Genomic DNA, 22309 nt, shown 5'->3' on the forward strand with positions numbered 1-22309 from the left:
TATTGTACACTGATTAAGATTTCGAGCCACTCCGAATCAAACAGAAAGTATGAAAATAGCATGTTTTACTTGCCTTTACATAAAAAGGAAGGCTTTAATTTGAAAACTCTAGAAACTAGTTGGAATACAATGCATGAACATAATTATTCGTCCTTTGCGAATTTTCACTACATATTTTATTTAAAAGCATTTTTTTTATTGTGGGATCATTTCTTCTTTTTGCCACCATGAATATAATGCAAACTTTAGTTTGTTAAAACATCATTTGATAGTAATTGCATGTTATTGTCAATTGGGGGTTTTCTATACAATTTCCCATCTTAAATATTCCTTAAAAGGTTTTAGGCAGAATTTGCCAGAAACATTAACATCTTTACTCCATTTATTAGATTGAAATACTAGTACAAGAACACGTCTTTAATGCACAATTATATGAAATAGAATTATATAATATGATATCCTGATTCACAAGTTTTTTAGGAAAAACTGTTATTGCCACGCAAAAAAGAGAAAACGATTATTATGTCTTTCCACTTTTCTGTGGAAAGACCTATTGGATTTCTTCTGATTATTATTATTATTTTTTCTTCTTCCGCCACTTTTTTCTGACGGTGCTTTTTTGTTTCGCAAGATGTCGCTTAGATTTTTTGTGTATGATATGGAACAGTTATTGCGATTTTGGAACTGACCCAGAGTTCGCGAAAAACTTATTTTGACCCGTCGGTCATGGGACAAACAAAGCATGATTATTTGTCAGTCCTACAAAATTTTAGCCAGTCCTACAAAATCTGTCAATTTTATCCTGAAATAAAATTAATAACATATTTTATAGAAAAATAACTTTATTAATATTAGTTTTATTCTTCGCAGGACCAGTTCAGGTCTTCTGATTGTTCTTATCTAAAGTCATCTTCACTATCCATTTCATCGTCTGAATCACTTTCTCGGCTGTTACAGTATTTGTTTGCTCCATTGTAGGGTTCAATCGCCGATTGTTTGCCAGGGATGGCTCTATGAACAAATTTAGTAGGCCACATGTAGATCGCCGCTTTGGTTTGTTTATAATAAATCCGTAAACCAGTACCGGAAATTGGCAGCAGGTACATCTGATAACTGATGTAAACACTTATTGGAAACAGTTGCGGTACATCTAATAACCGATGTAAAAAAGTGCCGAAATATGCACTACAACGGCCGTTTTACATCGGTCATCGGGACCGGCACTAGCCTTCAAAATACTGGTCCGAGCCTCATTTTGACCGACAGGACCGACCATTTTCGCGAACTCTGCTGACCCTGTTTAGCGGAATACTTTTTATTGTAAGAGTTATCTCCCCAAATACTGTTTTTCTTGTGTACGCATCTCCTTCGCAACCGTAAAAGATTATGACAAATTTATGTCTCCAATTTGTTCCTTATATCCTCAGGATCTTAAGAATAATTTTGACCGAAGCGGTCCAGAAACTCCATATGAGAGTTATTTCCCCTTCTGTATTTAAAATAAGTAAAATGTAATTGTAATTGGTAAACCATAAGTGATAGGGACCTAGGGTCTTTTGATTTGAGGTCCTTGGTCCAAAAAAAAGAAAATAGTGTCAAGGTCAAAGGTCAAGGTCATTTTTAAATTTGGATTTTGGCTTATTCACCTCTTTTCAAACACGATATAAGACATCACATCGACAACATATTTTTACTTAATTGTTAGTTGTGACATGTCGTAACTCATACATATCGGTTTAAAGGGTACGCTTACATCAAATTAGAGTTTTCTCCCCTCTTTTATTTAAAAATATGCATATGGTGATATAACTCATGAACCAAATATAATTAAGTCCTAGGGTCTTTTGATTTTAGGTCCTTGCTTGAAATTGAGCTCAAGGTCATAGGTTAAATTGACGTTCTAGATTTTGACCTTTGCTTTTACCTCACATGTATACATGATAAATCCATGGGACTTTTTGCATTAGTTTTTAAAGCCATTTTACCTTAGAAAAGCCAACCGGAAGTGACCTTGTGTAAACCAGAAGTAGCTCTTTTTTGTACTTAATTAATGTAAAAGTTTATAGAACCAGATATTTTTGGTATCAGTGTCAATTAAACTTTTGAATAATACCGGAAGTAACATTTTTCAAACCGGAAGTAACAAATTATCTCCCTTATTTAACAAATATTGTATAGAAACCATATACCGGTATTTTTGGAATCAGCGTACAATAAGCTATCATTTGAAGCTGGAAATGACATTTTAAAACGAATTTTACTATTTTCATATTAGAATACATGTTTTTTTGTGGAAAGGCCTTCAATTGTTCTCTGAACAATTGGTTTTTAATTCTGAATAAGTTTCTATTCAATTGTTGCACAAATAGATGTTTTTTTGGGCCACAAATGTCATAAAACCAGAGAAAAAAACATAACCCCCTTTTTATAAAGTTGTAATGATAAATTACTATCCAAGTTACTTGTATTTTTCATATATCGAAACAATTGTTTTATTTCTTGCTTCATGCAATTACTGTAAAATTGAAAAAAGTATTAAGCTGTACAGTAATTATTAACGTTTATATCTAGATTAGTGAGTTTTATTTCAACTTATGGTTTAGCCGTTGTTATACCTTAATGCATGAGAAAAGAATATTCCACTTTAATGTGATAGGTTAAATGGGATGCAATTTCCTTCAAATCGTCACTGAAAATAATAATTTTTGATAGTATATAAGTCAAGTAATGCATATTTTGGGATGTCAGGATTGTCCAAAGAAAGACATTCCTATGGTCGGTCTTTCATTTGAACAATCCTGACACCCCTCAGTGTGTTATACGACAAGAAAACCTTAAAATATACATTTTCTATAAAATGAACAGTTACACATATCATTTATATTATGTTTAGTTAAGATTTTGTTCTTGAAATGTCTTACAGATTGTAAAGATGTTTGGAGGGAATAATCCGCCAACAGGAACAACTTCATTTACATCAACTACAAAACCATCTGGTAGGTTTATATGAATTTAAATTTAGTGTGTTCTGATATAAAGTAAATAAATAACAGGTCAGGTGTACAGGTAGATCATACACAAGTATTCGGCATTGTAATACATGTATATCTACTTTAACTTAATACCGATACTTCTGTTGATTTGAACCTTTACTCTACTTCATATCTTAACTTATGTCTCAAAATTGATGATGACTAGCTGTATAAAAAATATTGAAAACTGATTATGTCATAACGTTTATTTTTTATTTAACATTTTATCAAGTTGTATTGAACATTATTATCATACTTGTCTTTTTATGCTAATGTATGCAATAAACAGAAAAAATATAAGTGAACCAACACCTGAAGTGGTGATTGTGCGGTAGGGTAAAAACGAGTGGATACCGCTAGGTATTCACAGTCATCTTGAAAAAAATGAATATGTCGACAATAAAGACAACAACACTCAAGTTTTTACCGCAAAGTATCTGTTTATTTGGTCAACATGTTTCGCCAACAAGCGTGGCGTCTTCAGGACAATATTACATATGAAATCAAACAGTGAAGTACAAATTTTTGCGGTTGTGTGGTTCGCCGAAAGTAACGTAACAATAGAGGTTATTATGACGACGTTACAGATATAAAATGTATGCAATGTATATGTTTGCATTTTGTTTGATTTTTTATGATGAGGGCCTCAGGGAAGATTAGTTATATAGCTAACTGTGTAACCCTCTAAAAATAAAGTATTGTTGTTGTTGTTGTTCAGAACAAAAAATTTCGAGATGATTTCAGCATTCCAATTGTGAACTTCTCTTTCCTTGATAATGACATTAACGAAAGCGACTTATCACAGAATTTGCCATGAGAAATATGAAAGGTGCCACTAGTTGTGCAGAATCTGCTTTATCATAATACCTTTACATAGCACTTGAGATCAATCTCATTTTTTTGTGAGTTTATTGTTGCTTTGTTTTTAGTTTTCTTTGTATTGTTTTTTAGACCATTGCTTGTCTTTAGGTTGTTTTTCTATGACCATGATGTCTGTTTTCCCTTGAATAATGATTTTTATGCCCCATTTATGGGCATTGTGTTTTTCGGTCTGTGCGTCGGTTTGTTTGTTCGTCCGTCCGTCCGTCTGTCCCACTTCAGGTTAAAGTTTTTGGTCAAGGTAGTTTTTGATGAAGTTGAAGTCCAATCAACTTGAAACTTAGTACACATGTTCCCTATGGTATGATCTTTCTAATTTTAATGCCAAATTAGAGTTTTGACCCCAATTTCATGGTCCACTGAACATAGAAAATGATAGTGTGAGTGGGGCATCTGTCATCTTTGCTAGCCAAGGGTTACAATCAACTTCCCTCCTCTTCACCCTTGGCAGATTAAGCCAACATTTGTGATAACAATGTTGCGCCATCTATCGATAGATTAAAGTCACACCCATTCCGAATACATTATTCTTGACCAATAGTAGCACTTGAACTCTTCAATTTGGAGGTAAAAACACGGTAGCGTCTAGATTCTACACACTTGGTAAAGCAGGAAACGAAAATATACGTTGACATTCATGCATTTGTGCAAGAAACATACACAGGAACTTCTATTAATTGATTAAAAACATTCAAATTGTCACTAAATATAGTTGTATGTTTAGGGATGTAAAGACTTGTTGCACAAAAAGCACGTGGCAATTGTTTACATACACTTTCTACATTTACACGTGATCATGTTATTGGCGCTTTTTGATTGGATGCAGCGAGTTTCGACTGCAACCAATGAAAATCATTACCTTGTGTCTCCGAAATTCTATCTCAATCCGCCAAGGGTGAAGAGGAGGGAAGTGGATTGTAACCCTTGGCTAGGGAAGATGGGCATCTGTGTACTATGGACACATTCTTGTTTAATGTGGCTTAGTATTGTCTGCCATTTTTTTTATTCAGAATTTCAAGTAAGAAAATAATTAAAGAAAACATTTTTATCTTATTTAATTAAAACTGTACATAAACATGATAAACTTAGTGGATTGAATTAAATTCCCAAATTTATGACATCCTGTTGTAAAAGTTTTTTTGTTTAAGGATTTTATTTAAGCCATTAGTAGTTTTAAAAACTGAATGAAATATAGAAAGAAATGAAACTGGAAAAGTATTTCCCTTATTTTGGCAGGCACTGAAGAATAAAACGCATGTTTTTGCATGGACACCAATGATAGATTTTTAAAATTGAAAAATCTTAACATATATATATATATATAATCATTATTATTTTTTCATTTTAAGGTTTTTCATTTGGACCACCTGCAGTCAGCAGTACACCAGGTGGAGGTGGTGGAGGGTTTAATTTTGGAGGTGCAACTCAGCCAACAGCCTCCGCAGGTACATCAGGATTTGGTTTTGGAGGAACCACAGCACCAGCTCCTACATCTGTACCACCACCAGGATATTCATTTGGTGCTGGAACACAAGCTACATCTGGTTTCTCAGGAGGAGGTAACCAACCAACAATTGGGCTGCCTCAAGCTGGCGCAACCACGCAACCAGGATCTGGATTTTCTTTAGGTGGTGCAACTACCCAACCAGTATCAGGATTTTCACTTGGTGGTACAACTACCCAACCAGCATCTGGATTTTCATTAAGTGGTGCAACTACCCAACCAGCAACAGGTGGTTTCTCATTAGGTGGAATAACTACCCAAACTTCAGCACCAGGGTTTTCAGCTGGAGGTACAACAGTAACACATCCTTCAGGTATATTTATTGTTATTATCTAAGTACAAACTTGGATTTCAAATGCATGAATAATATTGTATCTATGAAGGATTCTGTTTATAGCTGACTTGACAGTATGGGATGTGCTCATTGTTAAAGGTTGTATGGTGACCTGTAATTGTTAATATCAATGTTATTGGACTCAATGGCAATCATACCACATCTCTTTATTTTATGTATTTTCTCTTATGTAAATTCTACCTGTACTTGCCAAGCATAACAAACATAGGCTCTTCCAAACGTTAATAGTGAGGTAGAATTATTCTTCATCAGTATTTTTATATGTATTATTAAGATAATAAGATGTGGAAGTTGTCAGATTGTTCAGAAAATGGAAGCCATATATATGTTTTAAAACATTAAAATTTATAATCATTTCTTTTGAGTAAACAATAATCAACTGTCATGGTGAAACATATGCATGATATTCTCATAACTCAGAATAATTGGGCTTTTGTCAATTTTTTGTCTGCTTTGGATTTGACATATATCCCAAGTATTATCATTTTGATAATGACTTAACTGTTTAATACTGTAATGTCTCAGAATATGAATTTTATTTTGTATCTCTTTGCTGTTTTAATCTATTTACCATCTGAATAGTACAGATATTTATCATCTGGTTATCATGCGATGTGTAAAACTGTCTAAAATTCAACAGCATCAGACTTTTTTTCTGCATTTCTTTCAGGTTTTGAATTAAGTTATTCAGTGTGCATTTCTGTCTTCCTTACCTGTAGTACCAATATATATAAATATAAATTTTCAGCAACAAGTACAGCACAGCCAGCTGGTGGTTTGAACTTGACCAGACCAACAGGACAAACCACAGCACAACCAACAGGTGGTTTTAATTTGTCATCACAGCCAACAGTTAGTCTTGGTGGTGGTTTAACAAGGCCTGTGCAGCCATCAGCAGTACAGCCAACAGCTACATCAGCTCCAGGTTTGGCTCTTTGACATCAAATGACCACATCAACACCTTATTTTAACAAAGACAAAAAATTCATATAGAATGGCAAATGAAATTTTTAAATCATTTAAACTATGGTGTTAAAACAAATTCTTCTCAGTTTTCATATTGGTAAGAAATAGACAAATATGTGGTCATTTTTGTCTGACTTCAAACATTACTGGATACCAGTGTATGGTGGATTACTTAAACAAAATATATACATGTGTATACACAGCTACATGATAGAATTATAAAAATGCATTCTGATTCTAGTTTCTCGTTGAAAATTTCTTTGAATATAAAAATATTGGTATGATGGTGAGTTAAGATCGGACTCATGCTTCCTTTTGGATGACCTTTTTTTCACAGAATTAAGGCCCTTTTTCTATGCATATCCTGTTATGCTTGTACATATTGGCTGATTTTCAGTTAATAAGTATATATTTATGAGTTGCAGATCGAGTTTGCTTTGGTTTTTAATGAACTACTTTCATAGAAATATGATGTCCTTCCATCATTCTACAGGCAGGAGTATAGATATTGTCCTGATATATTTAGAAAATAGTTCAATTGTAGCTTAATAATTAAGCATGAAGATTTATCAGTTTGGACAATACAGACCAAATGAGAGCATGAACACATTTTTGTGGTACCAATTTTTGCTTATTTGTTGTAACAATTTATATGACTTATGATTTGATATAGATCTAAATACCTACTTTTTATGCCTCCGCCATAGTGGAGGGGGCATTAAGTTTTACCCTTGTCCGTCCATACATACGTACGTACGTCACCAAAGTTGGTTTCCGTTCTCTAACATAAGTTTGCCTCAACCAAATGTTATGAAACTTATACAAAATGCTTATTACCACAAAACACAGATAAAGTTTGAATTTAGGTAGTGTCACTTTATCCGTTCTAGAGTTATGCCCCTTTACAAATGGAAAAATTGCTGAATTTTTCGTTTCCGTTCTCTAAGTTCTAACTTAAGTTTGCCTCAACCAAATGTTATGAAACTTATACACTACTTATTTATACCACAAAACTCAGATCAAATACAAATTTGGGTAGCGTCACTTTTACCGTTCTTCAGTTATGTCCCTTTATAACTTTATATGATATGCAAGCGGGGGCATCATCTGTGTCCCATGGACACATTCCCCATTTATTTTTTAATAGTTACTAAATTTACAGGTATATTTGGAGGAGGATTAAAATTAGGAACAGCACCAGCCTCAGCTACAACATCCAGTACACAACCAGCTAACTTGGGTGTGGCCTCAGGATTCTCCCTTGGTGGGGCTACTACTTCAGCTGCTCCATCATTGGGTGGAGTTGAAAAAACAAAGACAGCTACAGTTGGCTTTTCACTCCCTACAACAGTAGCTGCTAGGTTAGCAAATATACAATACAGAAATAAGAAAAACATTTTTTTTGTTTCAATATAGTGAATAATGAATAATACTCTTAATATAATATAAAATGTTGACTGGTACATACGTATACTATAAGTAATATAAAAGATTTTGTACATTTGAAGGTTATATGTGAGATTTGATGTACATTATGATATAATAATAGGTGTGAGGTTTAACTGAAATATACTTATTATACTTATTATATGATATCTTTGAAAATTTTCTGATCAAATGTAAGTTTAGCAAAGTGATTGATACATGTATAAATTTTGAACTTAATTCTGTTTTTAGCAACCTCATTGTAAATAAGTATACAGACTCCTTGATACAAGCTCTGTGATGTTTAAAGTTTTTGATAATTATTTTTGGAAATGATGAAAATATTCAATTGCATACATTGCTCTTAACCAGGAAATAATTGTTATTAAATTTAATTGTAACACTTTAAAGCTCTGGTACTGCAACAGCTCCACAGAAACAGATGAACTATCAGCAACTCGAAGAAAATATAAATAAATGGATGCAAGAACTCGAAAAACAGGAAAAAGAGTTTTTAGAACAAGCAACTCATGTTAATGCATGGGATAGGTTGCTGGTAGAAAATGGTGAAAAAGTAAGTAGAGTGAGGATCAAAGAATTTAATGCTTTTATAGAATGATTGTTATTTGCCTAACATCTAATGGCTATTATCTCATTGTATTCATATTGATTGTAAGTGTTATGCTATATTTGAATAAGAGAACCCTTTTAAAGGGGTATTAGCTGTCAAACTCATGTTCACCGATTTGACTAAAATTCTCATATTGGATTTATAACATACTTAAACGTATATCCAAATTACAATAAGTCTGAAATAAACAATTAACAATGCATGGACTCGATAATATATATCAACATTTCATGTGTATTTTAATCTAGATGCCATCTAATTAACCATTGAGATGACCTCTGAAGACTGCCTACGTCACATAACCCTATTTAAACATAAACATAAATATAAATAGATAGCGACCTCTTGCAATTGGACTTTTCTAGGTCTGTTTGATACATGTTATAGGTTAAAAATCAAATTCATCATCGTTTTTACCTGTATAAGAATGATTTTTGTTGAGCCTGCAAAATTTATTTCACGAAAGCGAGACATAGCGATCCTAGAGTCCGGGGGTGGCGTCAACATTTAGGTTCAGTCTGTGGTTATATTTTTTTGGACATCAATAACTTTATCAAACCTACATGGAATTAGATGGAATTTGGACAGAAGCTTGTTTATGACCAAAATACAGTATCCAGAGCAAAATTTTGAAAATATTTATTTTCATTTTTCCATATTTTACTGATAAATGGATTAAGTTTTTTTCACACTTAACATTCAGATTCAGTCTGAGTTTAAAGTTTTTCAGTCATCAATAACTTTGTCAAACCTTCATGGAATTTTATGAAATTTGGACAGAAGCTTGTTTATGACCAAAATACAGTATCCAGAGCAAAATTTTTAAAATCTTTATTTTCATTTTTCTGTATTTTACTGATAAATGGACTAAGAGTTTTTTACATTTAACTAAGTTTTTTTTACATTTAACAAATAGATACAGTCTGGGGTTAAAGTTTGTTACACATCAAAGACTTTGTCAAACCTTCATAGAATTTTATGAAACTTTTTTATGATTAAGAGATAATGTCTGAAGCACACTTTTGAAAATACATTTTCATTTTCAGTATTTTTCTGATAGACGGACTTTTTTTACAGTTAACATTTACTGACAGTCGGGGATTAAATTTTTTTGACATGATAAGTTTGTTAACCTTCATGGATTGTTATGAAACTTGGACAGAAGCTAATCTTCAAGACCAAGAAATAGCATCTAAAGAGAAAGTTTGAATCTTTTTTAACATTCTGTATTTTACTGATAAATGGACTCACTTTTTAAGTCAACATTACACTTTTACACTGACAGCAGCAATCGTAGGCGAGACACAGGGTTCTGCGGAACCCCTTACAAATTTTTGTGGATCAAATCCGTCAATGAAATGGTTCACCTTTGTTTCACTTTCAATGTTGACATTCTTTTCCTTTTAATGACTGAACACGACTAATACATGCGTAACCAATCTCTAACTAATGGGTTAAATTGAAGGTCACATTAATACAACTTTAATGAGTACGAATTATTCACTTGCAAGTGAATAATTCATCAGCGATATTTTGACAAAATTGAACTAAACTGGCTGCTAAAAGGGAATTATTATTTGACTATTTCACTTTCATTAATGATTGAACAAAAAAAAATGATATTTTATTTTTTTTTATATATCTCGTAGCTAATGCCCCTTTTACAATCAAGAATTTATCGGGATTTTGTTTTCTTATTCAGTCTGATTTGCTTTCATTAGTTTCCAATGTGCAAGAATTTTGTGTTTGTTTTTTGTTTTCCGTTTGGTATATGGTTTCCTTGCAACGTCTACATGTCCGTCAGGTAGGGTTCACCTGATCTGGACCTCTTCATGGATCAGTGATCAAGGTTTAAGTTACATGGTCAGGTCCGTATCTCAGAAACTATAAGCATTAGGTCAACTATATTCAGAGCATGGAATGATTGTAAGGTGTGTAGGTTTCATCCGCCGTAGCGAAAGGGGCATTAAGTTTTACCCTTGTCTGTCTGTATGTCCGTACGTACGTCCATACGTATGTCCCAAAATTGTTTTCCCTTCTCCAACTTTAGTTTGCCTCAACCAAATGTTATGAAACTTATACACAATGCTTATTACCACAAAACACAGATCAAGTTATAATTTTGGTAGCGTCACTCTAACCATTCTAGAGTTATGCCCCTTTACAAATGGAAAAATTGCAAAATTTTTTTGTTTCCGTTCTCTAACTTCAGTTTGCCTCAACCAAATGTTATGAAACTTATACACAATGCTTATAACCACAAAACACAGATCATGTTTGAATTTTGGTGGTGTCACTTTTGCCATTCTAGAGTTATGTCCTTCTACAAATGGAAAAATTACTGAATTTGTTTCCATTCTCTTACTTTAGTTTGCCTGAACCAAATGTTTTGAAACGTATACACAATGCTTATTAACACAAAACTCAGATCAAGTACAAATTTGGGTAGCGTCACTTTTACAGTTCTTGAGTTATATTCCTTTATAACATTATATGCAAGCAGGGGCATCAATTGTGTCCCATGGACACATTCACCATTTATTCTCAGATACTATAAGCAAATAGAGCCACTATATTTGGTGTATGGAATGATTGTAAGCTGTACTTGTATGTCTGGCAGGTTTCAATTGACCTTGACTTCATTATCATGGTTCATTGGACAATGCTTTGTTTTTTGTGGTTTGGTGTATTTCTCAGATATTAAAAGCAATTGGTCAATTATATTTTTTGTATATGGAAGGATTGTAAGGTGTACATGTCTGTGTGGCAGAGTTCATACAACCTTGACCTCATTTTCACAGTTCATTGGTCAATGATAAAATTTTGTAATTTTGTCAGTTTATCAATTTGGTGTATGGAATGATTGTAAGGTATACATGTCTGTCTGGCAGGGTTCACATGACCTTGACCTCATTTTCATTGTTCATTGGTCAATGTTAAGATTTTGTGTCGAGACATTTCAGTGTGCACTCTTGTTTATTTTTAGTCCCCTAGTGACGAAGTCAAAGGGGACTTTTGGTTTGCACTCTGTCCGTCTGTCCATCCGTCAGTCCGGCAACTCAGCTTTCCACACTTTTTTTCTTCGTTCTTGAAGATATTGATTTGATATTTGGTATATAGTTTTATCATGACAAGTTATAGATCAAGTTCGAATTTTGTTCCAGTCTGATGATTTAGTCTAGAGTTATGGTCCATAAAAAAACTTCATAACTAATGTTAGAGTACTATGTTAAACCATATATCTGTACAAAGGGAGATAACACATTTTTTAAAAGACATTCTTTGGTAAATTGTTTGAGGAATTTTGTGGCAGGTTGATATGTTATTTTGTATAAACTAATTTTCTGAATGCTACATGTATATACCCTGTATATATATATTTTTTTTTATTAAGTGAAATCCTTTAATTAGATAATAATCTATTTTTATGAAGGTATATATTTCATTACATTATATTGTGTAGATAAAAGTTGTGGACATTTTATAGATAAGTTACAAATCTATATTAGTTTGTGACAAATGAAGAAAAAATATTTGGAACTATTAATTATATTTGATTGTAATTTGAAAATAGAGATACATTGTATTACATCATATCTAATTTTAGAAAACTATTAATCATATCTAATGTTAGAGTGTTATAGGTTTTCCCCACTTTTTTGCATCATGCTTGAAGATATGGTTTGATATTTGGTATATAGTTTTATCATGACAAGTTATAGATCAAGTTCGAATTTTGTTCCGGTCTGATGATTTAGTCCAGAGTTATGGTCCATAAAAAAACTCCACAACTAATGTTTGAGTACTATGTTAAACCATATATCTGTACAAAGGGAGATAACTCATTTTTTAAAAGACATTCTTTGGTAAATTGTTTGAGGAATTTTGTGGCCGGTTTATATGTTATTTTGTATAAACTAACTTTCTGAATGCTACATGTATATACCTGGTATATATATATTTTTTTTTATTAAGTGAAATCCTTTAATTAGATAATAATCTATTTTTATTAATGTATATATTTCATTACATTACATTGTGTAGATAACAGTTGTTGACATTTTATAGATAAGTTACAAATCTATATTAGTTTGTGACAAATGAAGAAAAAATATTTGGAACTATTAATTATATTTGATTGTAATTTGAAAATAGATATACATTGTATTACATCATATCTAATTTTAGAGAACTATTAATCATACTGTGGATTCATTTATTTTCGTGGGTATCAATTTTCGTGGATAGAGAAAAAAAGACGTTTCGTGGTAAACATAAATTAGTGGATCGCTGATTACAAAAAAAAAAAAAAATTCAGATACATAATTCGTGGATTTCTTTTTGATTTAGATCATATAACCTCCTTGGTTTGATCAATAAAACAAACAAAAAAGAAGGAATTCATGAAAGGCTTTGAATTGTCAAAATCCTCGCTTGGTCATTCTAGGTTAAAGTGTTCATTGAAAACTTCTATTACAATAATGGACAGAGACAACTAATTATTTGTTTGTTTTACAATTTATGAATTCTTGTCGGAATTTTATAAGGCATTCAAAACTCTATGATTGAAATATACCCTAATCACGATACAATAAACAGTCATATAAGTAAAAGGTGTGAAAATAAATGTTCCGGTCATAAACAATATTACCTACGGGCAATATCCCCGTACTTAATCCTATTGATTTTTAATCACCAGTAAACCAAACTATGACACGGTAATTAACAACTTGCAGTTATTTCCATGAACAGTTTTAATCAATTTTAAAAAGTAAATTATCACTGATATTCGATATATTTATTATTGATTATATCAAAATACTTGTATCTTCTTTCAATAAAAACACGTGTTATGTTACAATGTTTATCGCTAGTCAACACTATACTAGAACTGCATAACATAACCGGAAATAAACATCCGACTCCATACACATTTCTCTGGATTATTCTTCGTTGAATTCTTAAATTCGTGGTTCGCTGTGACCCACGAAACCCACGAAAATTGGTATACCACGAATAAAAATGAATCCACAGTATCTAATGTTAGAGTGTTATAGGTTTTCCATCATGCTTGAAGATATGGTTTGACAATTGGTATATAGTTTTATCATAACAAGTTACAGATCAAGTTCAAATTTTTGTTTCAGTCTGATAATTTTGTGCAGAGTTATGGTCCTTGGACTTGAAAAAATTCACTCATTTATTCAGTTTTCCACACTGTTTTTAGTCATGTTTTAAGATATTGACTTGATATTTTCTTTTTGTTTACACCATTACAAGTTATAGAAATAGTTAGCATTTTGTTCTAGTATAATGAATTTTTACCCGGTAGGGGACTATTTATTGCCATGCAATACTCTAAGAATGCTTGTTCTTCCTTAAACTACCAGGTTGAACATTATAAATCGAATAACTTCTGCTTGTAAAGGTGAACTTATTGTTATTTTACTCTTGTTTGAAGTCTTTGGTATACAGTTCATATAAGTAACTTCAAGAATTCTCTCAATATATTATAATTTGTGCTGAATGTTTATTGATAATAACATTTGATTGGTTATATTATTTTAGATTACCTGTTTGAATAGTGATATGGAGAGAGTGAAGGTAGAACAACAAAAACTAGACCATGAGTTGGATTTTATAAAATCACAACAGAGAGAACTAGAGGAGATGTTAAATCCTTTAGAGAAATCTGTTGAGGAACAACCTAATATCAGCTTCCAACAACATGCAGACTTGGAGAGGGAAAACACGTTAGTATAATCATTGGCTAGAATCAACCGATCAAAACTTTTCTCCTAATCTGATCAGTTTTGGAAACTATTATGAAATCTGTTCCTAGTGACTCATAAGTCTTATAAAATAAACTATGTTCCCATAGCAATGATAAAAATTAACATCTTATGTTGCAGTCACCATATGACTTTCAACAATGATTATACCATATGATAAGGTGGAATAATCAGGCATGAAACAGTTTATCAGAAATCTTCAAAAACCTTTGAATTGACATCAATGTAAGAAGAAAAGTTGACATAGATTCCTTGTCCTGGACAGGTACAAACCAACAAATACTGTGAACTTTACCAAAATGTGTCCAATGCTGTATAAATTGTGAAACTGATAATTATTTTTATCAAATTATTCAGCCATATTTATTCCATGTTTTCTACACCTCTCTTTTAAAGTTATGTTTTCTTTAGCAAGTATGCATTGGTGTTTTCTTTAGCAAATATGCATTTGTTTTCAGTTAAGGTAGGTTGAAATTTACTAATAGTGAATTTTAAAATGATAAAGTAATTTTACCAGTATCCTGATTTTTAATAGTTATATGTAAAGTCCTGTTATATTTGCAGTTACCAGTTAGCAGAAAATGTTGATGCTCAGTTAAAGAGAATGTTACAAGATCTGAAAGAGATTATTGACCATCTTAACACGTCGAATGCTAGTCAAGATAATACTGACCCAGTAAGTGTTTATTGCTGTAACACTCATTATTACATATGTATAAATAGTTGTAATTTTAATAGAGGAAATTTTAATATTTTAAAATTGAGAATGGAAATGGGGAATATGTCAAATAGACAACAACCCGACCAAAGAGCTTAAAACAGCCGCAGGCCACCAATAAATCTTCAACACAGCGAGAAAATTCCGCACCCAGAGGCGTGCTTCAGCTGGCCCCTAAACAAAAATGTGTACTAGTTCAGTGATAATGGACGTCATACTAAACTCCAAAACATATAAATGAACTAAAATTAAAAATCATACAAGACTAAAAAAGGCCAGAGGCTCCTGACTTGGGACAGGCACAAAATTGGGGCAGGGTTAAACATGTTTTGTGAGATCTCAACCCACCCCCTATACCTCTAGCCAATGTATATTGAGTTTGCATTTATGAACCAAGAATTCAGAGCAAAACATATTCCGGTACATCTTCTACATGAAAGTTCATGTACAGCTTGACTAGCAATATCATACTGGATTGCAGTTGTCTTGTTATTTTATGCATAGCCCAAGATATTAAAGGGCATATTATTTTTGGTTTTATGTACATCCCATTATTCATCAGTCCTGTTTCAGGTTGAAGGTAGTTTGCCAAAAGTTTTGGTCACATCAATTTGATGTACACTTTTTAGAATATATGTCAAATTAGGGTATTGAACCTTATTTTGCAGTTCACTGAACATTTAAATGTGATAGTGTGAGCTGGGCATGTCTAATGAACGCATTATTCATTTTTAGCTCACCTGGCCCGAAGGGCTAAGTGAGCTTTTCTCATCAATTGGCGTCCGTTGTCCGTCGTCGTTAAATCTTCTCCTCTGAAACCACTGGGCCAAATTTAACCAAACTTGGCCACATTCATCATTAGGGTATCTAGTTTAAAAAGTGTGTCCAATGACCCCGCCAACCAACCAAGATGGCCGCCATGGCTAAAAATAGAACATAGGGGTAAAATGTAGATTTTGGCTTATATCTCTGAAACCAAAGCATTTAGAGTAAATCTGACATAGGGTAAAACTGATTATTAGGTCAAGATCTATCTGCCCTGAAATTTTCAGACAAATCTGACAACCTGTTGTTGGGTTGCTGCCCCTGAATTGGTAGTTTTATGGAAATTTTGCAGTTTTTGGTTATTATCTTGAATATTATTATAGATAGAGATAACTGTAAACAGCAATAATGTTCAGCAAAGTAAGATCTACAAATAAGTTGTCCATGACCAAAATTGTCAGTCGACCACTTTAGGAGTTATTGCCCGTTATAGTAAATTTTTCGTAAATTTTTGTAATCTTTTACAAAAATCTTCTTCTCTGAAACTACTGAGACAAATTTAACCATACTTGGCCATAATCATTATTAGGGTATCTAGTTTAAAATTTGTCCGATGACCCTGCCTTCCAACCATCATGGCCGACTTGGTTAAAAATAGAACATAGGGGTAAAATGCAGTTTTTGGTTTATATCTCTGGTCTAAAGCATTTAGAGGAAATCTGACAGGTGGCAAAAATGTTCATCTGATTTAGATTTATCTGCCCTGAAATTTTCAGACGAATCCAACAACCCGTTGTTGGGTTGCTGCCCCTGAGTTAGTAATTTTACAGAAATTTTGCAGTTTTTTGTTATTATCTTAGATATCTTTATAATATCTTATATCTAATACTATTAATTATGATTTTAACCTTATTTTACATGATTTCCAAAGCATCAGTAAATACAGGTGAGCGACACAGGCTCTTGAGAGCCTCTAGTTTTATATCTCTCAGAAAAAATAAATATTGGATGGGTGGGTGCCCATGTTAAACTGCATACTTTAATACATCAGCATTTATGCACCTTTGCATCTATACTTATGCATGTGTTGTTGTAAATACAGCGCGAACACAATGAGGGAACGTCACTCATTTCTTAATTCACGTATTCACGACATGTATATCAATATCCAGTCTACCTTTCCTCAAAAGTGGATGTTGCCTTAAAAAATGCATAAAAATAACAGGTCATAGCCTATAAATTTTTTTCATCTTTAAACTTGATCAATTTTGTATCAGTTGAACATATGTAATTTTTTGTAGTTGTATTATCTCAAGTTTTGTATAAATTACATTAATCAGTCTTAATTGTCAAGTTAAAACTTATTTAGCTATTTTATGCCATATTCTGAAAATTCAAGGGCTATTTAGAAATCAGATATAACTGTCAGAAAAAGTTAAAAGTTTTAACAGGATCATGAGGAGAGATCAAAGGAGAAGAAAATATTATAAATGCATGTTTGAATGAGTTTGGTCATGGTGCGTCCCTTAGTGATAAATAAAGGCTCTTTTTTAGTTTATGTTCATTTCTTTATCTCTTTCAGATATTCCAGATTACACAGATATTAAATTCACATATGGATTCATTACAATGGATAGATCAAAATTCAGGTAAATTTTGTTCATATTGATAATAAAAGGTAAAAGTATGGTTATGTTTTTGTTGTCAGTTCCTAGTTTTTGACCAAAGCCTTACTATTTTGATATTGTTGTAGTTATACTAGGAGGCAGTATATACTGATAGTTCTGAACAAGTTTTATTTGAACATTAAGTGTTGTGGATCTATATACTCATTTAATATTATACGAAGAAATAGAAGTACTTGTTTCATATTAGAGGAATAAGATTGAACGATTCTGTCCAGCATTGAGTATAAGTTTTACTTGATTCAAATCATTTGTTGACACACAGAGATTTGTGGTACCAAGATTGGACAAGTTTCTGTTGTACTATATATGTAGGACTCGGAGGTGCGATGGGGACGCTGAAGTGCGATGGTCACACTGAAGTGCTATGGTCTACGCTGAAGTGCGATGGTCTGTTCGCTGAAGTGGGATGGTCTATATATGTCATCTGTCACAGTTCCATACTAAATGAGAAATCGTTCTCTTTAAATTTGCTGCATGTGAACATTATTCTGCGCTCTCATCTGAGATAACTATAATTATGTCTTAAAGTAATCTCAGCTTCCAGCTCTCACGAGTTCCACGTTTACCGTAATATCATAATACGGAGAGTCTGTCTGCGGAACCATATGTAGTTCCATAAGCTCCATCGTACGCAAAAAACAAAACTCCTGTAGTTTTCAAAAAGAGGATCTGCTACAGAGGCTAATTTTATATATTAAAATTGAGAATGGAAATGGGAAATTGCATTTTAAATAGCTTTCACATTTTTAGTCACTAGTTTTTATGGAAAAAAACCGTTGCGTGTGAACATGAAAAACATTGAAAATATAGTTTACGTAATCCATCGCATTTCAGCATAACCACCATCGCACTTCGGCGTAGCTATCAACAATATAGCATCACAATGCCACCATCGCACTTCAGCGTGATTAGAAACGCACTTCATCGTCAAACCATCGCACATCAGCGTGACCATCGCGGTTCAGAGTCCTACATATATGCAATCAGATAGGCATATTTCAGGGGAGATAACTTGATATGCCTTTGGTTTTGACAAATAGTTAATGCTTCATAAGAATTTTTAGCATGTCTAGATTTCCACTTCAACTTTCCTCCAATTGTAAGCGTAGTAAAGTTCTGGCATATTAATAAAATGTTTATTGCAAATTAAATATCATTTCAAAGTGAATAAAAAAAAAATATGATTCAAATGTTGGTGCTGCTTATCTTAAGTAACTAAGTGTATATAAGAAATATTTCAAGTTTAAATGAAAATATGCATAGTCTGAGCTTGTCCTGTGGTATAAAATTAAGATAACTTAATGTTACATGTATAAAACCAAATACTTTGCCTTTGAATCACTTAGATATTTACAGAAATTGATTGCCATGAACAATAGAAGAAAAATATCTGGAAAGTGTTTGTGAATTTTTTCAAGTTCACTCAAGTAACATATTTTATCATTTCTATTATACAGCTGTATTGAAGAGACATGTTGAAGACATATCAAAACAGATGGAATCACAAAGAAAACAAGAAGAAAAAAACTTCCGTCTTGTTTATCAATGATCAAAGACACATGTTACTCTGAATCTGTGTTATCGTTTGTACAGTTTACAGTGCAGGATAAGACCCTTGAATAATTGTTGTACATCATTAATTATAGATAAACACATGTTTTCTTAACACATAAAGCTACAGGTGCTTTTTGATTTGTATGTGCATCTAAGAAAAGCAAAGTATTTACTTAGAATGATTGAATTACACCCACCAGTAAATGCATATATGTAACTTTTTGTACAAACACCTACTTCTTGTACAAATATTTTGTGCAATAAAAATATTCAAACTTGATGCTTTTTTCTATGAGGTATAATTAAAGAGTTTGAAATACTTTTTGGTATCTTAACTGTCTTTGTGTCAACACATAAAGTATTGTCGAACTTTTATCTGATTGCTCTGAATTTATAAATAGAATTAACTTACCTCCTCATAGGTAGTGTCTTATGTATGCAGGTGACAGATAAGAATTCCAGGCTTATGGCGGTTAACGTCATAGTGAGAAAACGTCAATGTAATATCACGTAACATAATCGGTGCACCTGTTATTGAATGTCCAATTATATCATGCAGTTAAATAAAGTTTCATTATTTCATGACTTGAGGAAATTTGAATTTTATATTAAGATATACAAAACAAGTAGATCTTTTACGTAACATGAATAATTTAGGTTAAAATCCAGTTTAGAATAGTGTTCTAAATTCACACAATTTATCTTTTCTCCTAAATCATTAATATGTTTTTCAATTATACAAAATAGTTAAAAATATATCACCATTGTGAGATATTATTTAGAAAATAAGGTTTTGAAAAATTAAACTTTCCCGAAATCATGAGCAGCAAGTTTTTGGAGTAAATCTCATTGTTCCTCATTGTAAGGAAAAATATGAACATATGTATGGACATATCCTGATACATGTAAATCAAGGAATATATACCTGCCCATTAGGACCTCAATAGTGTCTCATCCCATGTTTCTTCCTGTTAGATTCTGGTTTGAATTGTTTTACATTTGTCATTTCGTTGCCTCTTATAGCTTGCTATGTGGTAAGGGTTTTGCTCATTGTTGAAGGCCGTACAATGACCTATAGTTGCTTACTTCAACATCATTTGGTCTCTGGTGGAGAGTTGTCACATTGGCAATCATATCAAATCTTATATTCATACAAACATCAAATCAACTTATTACTAAGTTATTTTTGTGAAACCTGAAAAAATCACATTGAAAAATATGTTTTACAAAAGACATCTTGAAGTTAAAATACAGTCTTCAACAATATTTCCAGCTCTTAATGGCCAAAGTCAAGAAAAGTGAATAGATTTATCAAAGATCTGCCATCAACACAAAATTCCTTTAATGACAAACTCATTTAGACATAACTAAAGACAACCACTGACAATGTTCCTGACTAAGGAAAGACAAATGAATATAAGGTGGGTTTAACTAGTTTTTAGATCACCTTGCCATAATAATGCAAAATTACAAAAATATCAAAAAATTTATTTAAAAAAACAATAAAAATATATCTTATGAAATCTTAAATACATTGTTTGTATTAATACAATGACAGTTATTTATATGGCACCATTTAATTTTAAAGTACATTTTTGTACACATAAATCTATGAATAACCTTATATTACTCTCCTAACTTGTACCCTCAGAGATTGCAACTAGGCAACTGCTGTTGAAGAACATACAACTTTTTAGGTAACAGGTGTGAAATAGTTGTAAAAATATATCATACCTATCAACTAATCAACAATCTAAATTCCAACTTTTATATGATGCATAGTTGCTGGAAAACTGCCCTGAAAAATTCTAGTATAACATCTGTTTGAAATGTTAATTATGGTGCAGGAACCACATGAAACTGACAAAACATGTAAAAATGCTTTATACCTAACAGCTCAAAAATATGCTAAATGCTAAATCAAATAACATGTTGATGCATGGTTGCTGAGAAATTCCTTCACAGAAAAGTGTGGTTGAAACAATTTTTTAATATTCCTCCACTCCTTAATAGTATGTTAAATATTTTTATAAAACATTTTGTATGATTACCTCCAAAAGTTTACTCAGATTACCCAGTAGTGTAAGATGGAAAAATAAATACAACAGACTGAATGGAGTGCTTGGAAATGTCCTTCGGTTACATTAGTAAATATCTCAATAACAACTATAACTTTGTCTCAATTATGTAAAGCATTAACAACACATTTAGGGCATGCTACACATAACATCCCAGGTCTCTGATAATACTGCATCAAAATACTACCACATCTCTCCAGCTTTGTATGTCCATCTGTTATTTCTTTTTCAAATTTAGTCATGATTTCTTCAATAAATATCTGTCGGGTATAATTATGTCCACATGTAAATACTACAGCATTAGGTTCAGAAGAGGAACTTCTACGAGACATGTGCAAGTTCTCATCAAGATGATCCAATTCCCCTCGTGTTATGTAGATATAGTTTGTATGTTCTTTCTGAAGATTTTGTACCACATCATGCCATAGCTGATTGAATGGGTTCAGGTTTGAGAGGGAGGAAGCATTCTGTTTTATTGTTAATGAACTTAGCATCAGATATAAAGCTGGGTGACGTCTTTCAAATTCTGTGTCGGAAATTGCATGAATGACTGTCTCCAGAATTTTGAATTTGAATCTCATGGAGAAGGATAATCTAAACTCATTTGTTATTTCTATAGATGACTCTCCTGTTTTCAACCTGTCAATAAATATCACATTAATATATTATAAATTTCAGAGTTACATATAAATAATTTTGTAGTAAGAACAAATTTGGAATTTCCTTTATATGAGTTTTCTTACATAAGCTGAATGTTTTTATGGCCCTTCTGTAGCAGAGGGGCGTTAAGTTTTATCCTTGTACGTCCGTCCGTCTGCCTGTCCGTACGTCCCGAAATTGGTTTCCGTTCTTTCACTTTAGTTTTGCCTCAACCAAATGTGATGAAACTTATACACAATGCTTATTACCACAAAACACAGAT

General features: G+C 32.4%; 2 protein-coding genes across 4 annotated transcripts in view; one reads left to right on the forward strand and one right to left on the reverse strand.

Annotated features, from left to right (window-relative positions):
- Window positions 1–9: 9 nt before the first annotated feature.
- Window positions 10–19589, forward strand: LOC127728693 (nuclear pore glycoprotein p62-like). Of its 2 annotated transcripts, none has more exons than XM_052236313.1 (10): window positions 10–47; window positions 2924–2996; window positions 5261–5728; window positions 6519–6695; window positions 7899–8097; window positions 8573–8735; window positions 14361–14545; window positions 15149–15260; window positions 17650–17716; window positions 19213–19589. In XM_052236313.1, the coding sequence occupies exons 2-10, from the start codon at window positions 2933–2935 to the stop codon at window positions 19302–19304; spliced, it is 1527 nt and encodes a 508-aa protein (XP_052092273.1). In that variant the 5' UTR covers window positions 10–47; window positions 2924–2932; the 3' UTR covers window positions 19305–19589. The 2 variants fall into 2 exon arrangements, with proteins under 2 accessions (XP_052092273.1, XP_052092284.1); XM_052236324.1 differs by lacking the exon at window positions 10–47 and adding an exon at window positions 53–143.
- Window positions 19590–20776: 1187 nt separating this feature from the next.
- LOC127728604 (uncharacterized) overlaps window positions 20777–22309 on the reverse strand; it is a 35668-nt gene continuing 34135 nt past the window's right edge. For both annotated transcript variants that reach the window (XM_052236159.1, XM_052236154.1), the window contains exon 31: window positions 20777–22026. In XM_052236159.1, coding sequence (XP_052092119.1) covers window positions 21489–22026 — 538 coding nt within the window. In that variant the 3' untranslated portion in view covers window positions 20777–21488. The remainder of the gene's footprint in view (window positions 22027–22309) is intronic.

This window comes from Mytilus californianus, unplaced genomic scaffold (assembly GCF_021869535.1).
Source record: "Mytilus californianus isolate M0D057914Y unplaced genomic scaffold, xbMytCali1.0.p SCAF_1, whole genome shotgun sequence".
Classification (NCBI taxonomy): Eukaryota; Metazoa; Mollusca; class Bivalvia; order Mytilida; family Mytilidae; genus Mytilus; species Mytilus californianus.